Raw genomic sequence first — 7,897 nt, forward strand, 5'->3', positions numbered from 1 at the left:
GGTTGTCAGCCTCTCAGGATTGTCTTCTGTAACTGACAGGTACCTTTAGAGGAAGCATGTCTCCAAATTCCATTTTCAAGATTTCTGTTTATTTTCTTATTCTCCTGTATATTGGCTATTTAATACTTTATTGTTTTGAAAGGTCTCTGATGCCTTCTCATATGCTTTTAAAAACATTTTACGTATTTGTAGTAGAATGCTCTATCTGAACAATTTACCCAACAATTCCTAAATTATTAATTTCTCACTTCAATATATTTCAACAAATGTGGGCATAATTAACACATTTTCAGATTATTGCATTTTGTTTTTATAGGGTAATAAAAGACTTATTTTTTTTATTGCTTTCATATGTGCCAAACATAGTGTCAGATACATAGCATGTGCTTGGTAAATATTAGTTAATTCTAAGTTCTTACTTTTTCACTTAGCATATAACATGTAATATAGATTATATTTATGTAAAAAGGTTAATGATAATATTTAGTTTATCTTCTATCCCATAAGGACTTCAGTCTCTCACTTCTTATTAGGCTCCTACTTACCTTTGCTAAGGTTTTTATTAATGACATTGTGTTCTTACTCCTGCTTGGAATTGGTTCCCAGACAGTTGTTAGGTTCTCACTGTAGTTAATTAATGGACTCACTTTTATATGTGAGCATATACATATCATTTAATTATGTCAGTGTGAGGCTAACTTCCTTTTCTAGAAGCTATGATAGAGAGGGGGAAACCTGGGAGTCAGGAGACTCAGTGAAGTTCCTGCTGCTTCCCTGTGGTCCTCAGGCTAGTGCTTGCAGAGAAAGGGCTCACACTCGTGAACCTATGTTTGCTCAGTTCCCAGATTTTAACTATCAGGTACATTAAACTACATGAGAATGAAGGAGAATGCCCTCCTCCAACATCCTTTGCAAAATACTTTCTGCCTTTTACTTACTAGGAAAAATTTATCTTTTCATTTGTAAAGCCTAAGCTCATTTTTCTTAATTATTCTATGGCTTTTGCATTCAGCTTGTTGCCTCTAGTATACCGTGGCACTTCAGAGGAGAGAAGATTATTTATTCCTAATTTGGGGCAAAAAGAGTGACCTCTCCCCTGGGCAGGCTCATGGGTGATATCACCATTGCATGCGGTGCTCTCACAGCCTCCAGGCTGTATGAGCTCATCTCACGCCTTCCAACTGGGGCACCTGCCGCCACTCTGTCACTGATCCCAACCTACCTTATTATTTCATTCTCCTCTTTCCTCCTACTTCAGACTTAAGTACTTACCTTTCTTAAACTAAAAGGGGGGGGAAATCAATGTTCTAAGCACAGAACTTCAAAAATGTGGTATAATAAGCCTTTCTCACAGAGAGATAATTAGCATATATTCTAATAGATATTAATTTAATAATAAATTGGGAAAATCATCGCATAGCCTAATATAAAACAGAACTACAAAGTCAATGTGGGGGCTATATTTAGAATTATAGAATTCCACTTCCCCTTAAAGCCTATTATGAGTAATTGACATTTTAAGGTTATATATAGAAACACATGTGTCTCTAAAAGAGGAGGAAATGGGAGAAGACTGACATTTATTAAGTTTTTTTAGTGTCTCCTTTTATCCCTGTGACAACTTAATGTGTGAGTGATAGTACTCTGATTTTACAATCTCAGGTTTGTTAAATATCCTTTCCCAAGGATACACAATTAATAAGTGCAATTTACATTCTAACTTAATCCGAGGTCAAATGTTCCACTTCGAAATGTCATCCCTTCTCTAGAAGCTAAAAGAAGAGGGAAGGTGGGGAGACTGTGCATATAGATAGTATCAAGAGAGGAATTACTTCACTGAGCATGGAAAGAGTTTGTATCATAAAGAAAATACTATGAAACATGAAAACAGGAAAAGCGACATATAAAGAAACAAGCAGTAATACATTTGGGTTGGAAATCTGCTTTTAATATAACTTCAACTTGATTTAGTTGTATTTACACTGTGCTCCAAATTATTATCTACAGGCAAAGTCATCCAGAAAATTAAAGGAGGCATATTTGATAAACACAAAAATTAAAATTTTGACAGAATAAAATAAATAACATTTAGTGATTACATTAAGCATGTTTTCAATCCCATAATAAGCTATTTAAAATAGAACAACTGTTCAATGCATGCTGCCAAATTTCTTCAAAATGACTTGTTATGAAATATTGACTAAAGATCCTAAAACTCTGTATCAACTTTAGTGTAATTAAACATTCTTCAGACCAAAAACTTAGTTTTTTTTAATATTCCTAAATATAAATTCTATGTGACTTTCTCCTTCATATCAGGACAGAAAGGATTATCCATTTGTTAACATTCAAAATAATTTTAAGAAAATTTCCACTAGTTATATAGGCTTTATAATTTATTAATTGCTTCCACATATTTAATTCTAAAAATTAACTTACTAGGGAAAATTTAGGCTTAATATTCATATTTTACATTGTAAGTCTTTAATACACATTTATTTCATAAATATTTATGCATTCACTGTTTACTTAATAATATTTACTAAATTAATTGAATGAATGAATGATTAAATTTAGTTCAAATTGGCAAAGTGACATTTGAAGATCGCTGGAGAAGTGAAGAGCCATGTCCCCATCTTCTGATTGTTTAGGGAAGCTGTGATTAGAAACATGGACGAAGTTATGTAATAAGTGGTTTATTGGTACACACAGCCACGCGTGATATGCTCAGCGACGGTTCAGATGTTCCCGGTGTCACTCATCTGTGTAACGGTGGCTCAGTTGCAGTGAGCATGGTGCTTTAACGCAGACTTTACATCAGTCCCTGCTCACGCATTTGTGATGTGTTGCCTCGGGTGGGCTGTGTTGCTGTTTGTCACCGAATAAGCCTGTACCTACAGCATTGGAGAAGGAAAGAAGAGGGTTCTAATGTGCAAACAAACGACCTTTATTGCTGGAGTTCACGGCTCCTCTCTCACTTGCTTTGTCTTCCCCCCGACAAAGTTGCTTCACTGCTCACATTTCCAGGAGCCTGGGAAATAAAGGGCTGTCCCCTTCTATTTAGCCCTGCTTCCCAGAGGGAAGCCACGTGAGGCTGGACACATAAGCTGCCATATAAGACTAATGTTATGCCCAAGTTCAAGTCAGAAACTTGAGCTCCGTTAGATCTGTCTTTTATTCCTGTTACCCTTGGCCACTCTGCCTTGCCCCACTGCCCTGTCAAAATACAATCATCTCATGTTTTGTATCCTTAACCACCATTGATATATTTCCCAGAACTTTCCCTGGCGACTGTGCAACTGGAATTTGATTTGCAAACCAATTGTCCTTCAATGCTATTTAAAGAACACTCTCCAGACCCCCCCCCCTTTTTTTCGCCTTATTTGAAATGGGTTCTTCTAGAAGACATGGCTTCCCTTTTAGCCTTCACCAGGGAAGCTGCTCTTTCTTTCAATTGTCATGTGTCTTGATATGGTGCTTGCACCATGAGAAAGCATTAACAGTCTACTTGAAATTCTTGTGTTTTTTTTAGGCTCATGTTATTTGTCCTGCTATCCCGTTTCTGTCCTTGTCACTATAATCCTAACATCACTTCTGTTCTTTCATGTGGAGTGCTTACATTCGTTTCATTGTTTTTCTCTCTACCACAACTCTTATTAGGACATTTTAACTGCCAGTTGGGTGACTTATCCAATGTCCTACCATTATCATTCCTTGGCTCTCTCAAATTTAGCAGTCTTTTATGGCAATGTATTTTTTTCCTTGTCAAATATGATATATTTTAGATAACTCTAAAATTTTAGATGATGATAATTTACTCTCTGTCCCAAATCTCCAGCCCTTAAGATTCTCTATTTCCTACTAACCCTACACTTTGATTTCGTTTGGTACCCTGACACTTCGCTACTCCTTTTTCTTCAAGTATGTCAGGCCACAGCTGGCTTCATCTTTCACCCTAAATACTATGCTACATAGAACATTAATACTCAAGGTGTCATCCATAAACCAGCAGTATCTTGGGAACTTGTAGAAGTACAGTTTCCTTGGGCTCCACCCCACACTTACTTAAGTCAGAAACTCTAATAGGGGAGCCCATGGCATCTGTGCTTTAAAAAGCTCTCCAGGCAATTCTGATACCCTTAAAATTGGAAAACCACTAATATAGAGCAGTAATTCAACTGGTCTCTTGCCAGCACCTTTAATATCTTTGGGTGGTAAGGAACACCCAAATGTGAATGCATCATTTTTTTATTCCAAAATCCTTCCATGTGTAAGATTTCTAAAAATATACCAAGTTCTCCAGCTTTATACCCACTTTCCATATACAATCACCACCTTCAATCCAAATGTTCTTTGTAGTTCCTATTTATCTAAGTTTGAATACTGTAAAACTGTCAAATGCCCATTACTTATTGAGACTTCCAAAGGCATTTCCCAGATAACCATCCTCAGTGGAGGATCCTGAGCAATACTAACTGGTTTAAGGTCACCTATATAAGAAGCAGTACCTACCAATGGATGTCTATAGAATTTTAAAAAGTGTGTTACATAAAAGTCTATTATCAAATCACTTTGATAAATATCAGGTTAAATAGTTTTGTTTTTTCAAAATTGTAGGGCTTTTAAGAGACTTTAATATATTTTGTGTTTATTGATTCCTTTATTTCATCAGCTTTTATTCTCTTTTATTTGCTCATGATTTTAAACTTAGACATTGCTTTCCTGCCTCAGGGATGTGTTCAGGGGAGTTACATTTAGCAAACAATGTTATAGATATAGTGTATATGTATGTATATGCACTACTTCATGTAAATCTCATAATAACTTTGTGATGATGACATGAAATTACAAATATCATAGCATCACAGTACTGTGGCATGTATATATCCAATCCTGAATAAGCTATGTTAAGGTGAGAGTCTGTAATGTATCACTTTCCTGCTAACCTATGCTGAACATAAGAATTATGACTTGGATTTAGATAGTGTCTACCTGCAACCCACATGTGTATTCATAACACTATCCAGAGGGGCATTTTGCACTGGGTTTTATTTAAAAATCAACAAAAGTTTAAATTGAAAATGACCCAATTATGAAGTGAAAGTACAACCACTATTAGACAGTTAACATATATAATTGCAGCTCACTCTATAGTATAAATGTAGTTTTGATATTAATTTCAATTAACCTTTACTAGAAGTTGGTTATACCCCTGGGGAATTCTGTTTAATAGACCTGTTTCCTGGTCCAGCATGTTATCTCTCTTTCTTTCATTGTGCAGGTTCTACTGACCTTCTCCTTTGTGTTCCGTGCTCTTCTTGTCCTACTCTCGTCTACTCTGGTATGTTTGCTCAGGGCACTTAATATCAATGTCAGGTAATTTTGGGTACTGTCCTACAACTGCTCAAAGTTCAGGTTTTTAAAAATAGATGTCTTCAGGATCTATAATGAGAAAAAGATTTGCCTCCAAGTATTCTGCACAAAGTTTCCTTCTTTTCGTGATATTCCACGGACCTCAGGCTCCTCACTGAGTCTGTATTCACTGAGGACCTGGGACTGGGGTTTTGAACCCCTTCTTCTTGGCAAGTAAATCACCTCTAAATATATGTGAGATGAAAACAGATTCCCCCACGTGCAGACCAGGGACTCTATGGCGCCATTAAATATCTCCTGGAGATACAGCATCTCAAAACAATTTCAGATCCATGGACATGAGGCTGTGAACTGAATATATAAAGATGAACAGTTCACAGTATCTTCTCTCAAGTATGTCACAGAGAGAAGCAAAGGTTGAGTTTGTTCTTTGCACTCAAGAGTCACAGCTTATCAAAATTAGAAAGACGATAGAGCCATCTACTTCTCTTCCAATAGAACACTGCCTGATTCTCTGCACAACCCCTACTGAATGGTCCCCCAGTCTCTGTATAGAATGAGAACTATGCTACCTCCTTTGGCAGCTCATTCAGTTTTGTTCTGCTCCAATTGCTCACTGACCCAATAATTCTATATTGATAAATCACCTGAAAAACAATTTGTGCAATGCACACTCTGTAGTTATCAGAATATTATGTTCATTGCACATGTTTTATAAGAAAACATGGGAACTGTTTTATAATAAAATATGAAAAACATGTGAAAAATGAAAAATAACCTAATGATTAACAAAAGAGGGTTGATTATAGCAATCTATATAATGAAAAATAGTGTGCCTCTTATGAAGGATGAGACATATGTTAACTGGACATATACATGTATTTATACTAATATTAACTGGATCTATCTATCTATCTATCTATCTATCTATCTATCTATCTATCTATCATCTATCATCTATATCTATATATATCCTGATGTTGAAAAATTCTTATACTATTTTTACATAAAAAAGTGAGTCACAAAACAGTATATTAAATATAATTTATTTTTGTTATGTCTGACACATAAACACTCAATTATATATTTACATCTGCACAATACTGTCTAAATGGTTACAAACAAAAATGTCTCAAAAAGCTTATGCACCCCCATGTCGATTGCAGCATTATTTATAATAGCCAAGAAACAGAAACAACCTAACTGTCCATTAATAGATGAATGGATAAAGTTCATACATCTTTTTTTAATATGCTACATCATAGACATGTCATTAAGCACATTTTATTTTGTTTTGTTTTGTTTCTCTCCTACAGGTCTGTGAAACAGGCAGAGGTTGCAAGTGGTCCTTAAGAAAATTGCAATTATTCAAATCCTTATGTATAGTACTAATTTTATTTACCATGTGTAATCATTTAAAGAATGGTTATTTTTATAATATCAATAACAAACAAGTAATCTTGTAACCAGGGGGTGCCTAAGTGTGTAATCAGAGAATACTAACCCTGGCAAAGGATTCTGGGGTGATCAGAATGCCTGTTGCCTTTTGACATGGTTAGTGTCCTGGATTTAGATTACTTTATATCCAGCTATCAAGATTGCTGTTTGATACAGTAAATATTGCCTGATTCAAAAGATTTTGCTTAAAATTTTTCTGTATTTTAACTTGTCTAGGGTTTTCTATTTCTTCTATTTTTATAATATTCTCATTTTTTTAGATTAATAAACATTATACTTACTCACATGTGCCAAAATGTGCCACTTAGGTATCTCTGGGAGTTAGCTGTTCGGTGTCATGACCTGTCCCATGTGTTTTGTGCAACAGTGAGGCATATTCTCCACCACTGCTCCTTTCTGCAATTATCATCCCTACTCCTAGCAAAACAAATGATTGATATGTTAATTCAATAAAGCCAATCAATAAGGAATGAAATGCATGCCCCAAAGCATATGCAATGAAAATTGTTTGACCATTTATCCAATTTTTGAACCCAATTAAAAATATCCATTTTAAATTTGATATATGCTTGCTTTTGGAATGTGTTATGCATTGATGCTAAGTGAATGGATCTAAGTGAATTTATTGAGTATCTCAACTGTCTGTTTTATTTAATTGTCTTAACCTAAGTTTTCTTTATGGACCTTTAAGGCATATGATTAAATTATAAAACTGCCTGTATAACTGTCAAAGAAACGAATGTTAAAGGCCAGAACATGGCTAAAAAATAAACAAAGAAATTTGGATCATATGAATGAAGTCATAGTCCTAAATCAAATAACACATTTTCTTAAATTAACATTTTCTTGCGCATAGAAACTCATTAGACTAATTTTCATAAATGGTGTATTTTATAGGTAGAAACAAATGACTTAGAAAACAGTATATATTTTTTCAGCAGAACAGAGAGAACACAAGAGAGTAAGTTTACAGGACCAGAACAGTCCTCTTTTTAAATATCCTTACCATGAAGAATATTTCTCCAAAAATATTTAACTGAGGATCCAAATATTTGCCGTATTCATA

At 34.9% G+C, this 7,897-nt stretch overlaps 1 protein-coding gene across 8 annotated transcripts in view; it reads left to right on the top strand.

Annotated features, from left to right (window-relative positions):
• LOC308547006 (uncharacterized protein C8orf34) overlaps positions 1-7,621 on the top strand; it is a gene marked incomplete at its 3' end in the record, with an annotated part of 238,655 nt that extends 231,034 nt beyond the window's left edge. For 5 of the 8 annotated variants that reach the window (XM_081116587.1, XM_081116588.1, XM_081116584.1 and 2 more), the window contains one exon: positions 5,282-5,364. In XM_081116587.1, the coding sequence (XP_080972713.1) occupies positions 5,282-5,364 (83 nt within the window). Of the gene's footprint in view, positions 1-5,281; positions 5,365-6,689 lie in introns of those variants that run through there. The other 3 variants (XM_081116582.1, XM_081116586.1, XM_081116583.1) reach the window with 1 other exon arrangement.
• Positions 7,622-7,897: the final 276 nt, after the last annotated feature.

This window comes from Miniopterus schreibersii (assembly GCF_964146895.1).
Source record: "Miniopterus schreibersii genome assembly, chromosome: 17".
Lineage (NCBI taxonomy): Eukaryota > Metazoa > Chordata > Mammalia > Chiroptera > Miniopteridae > Miniopterus > Miniopterus schreibersii.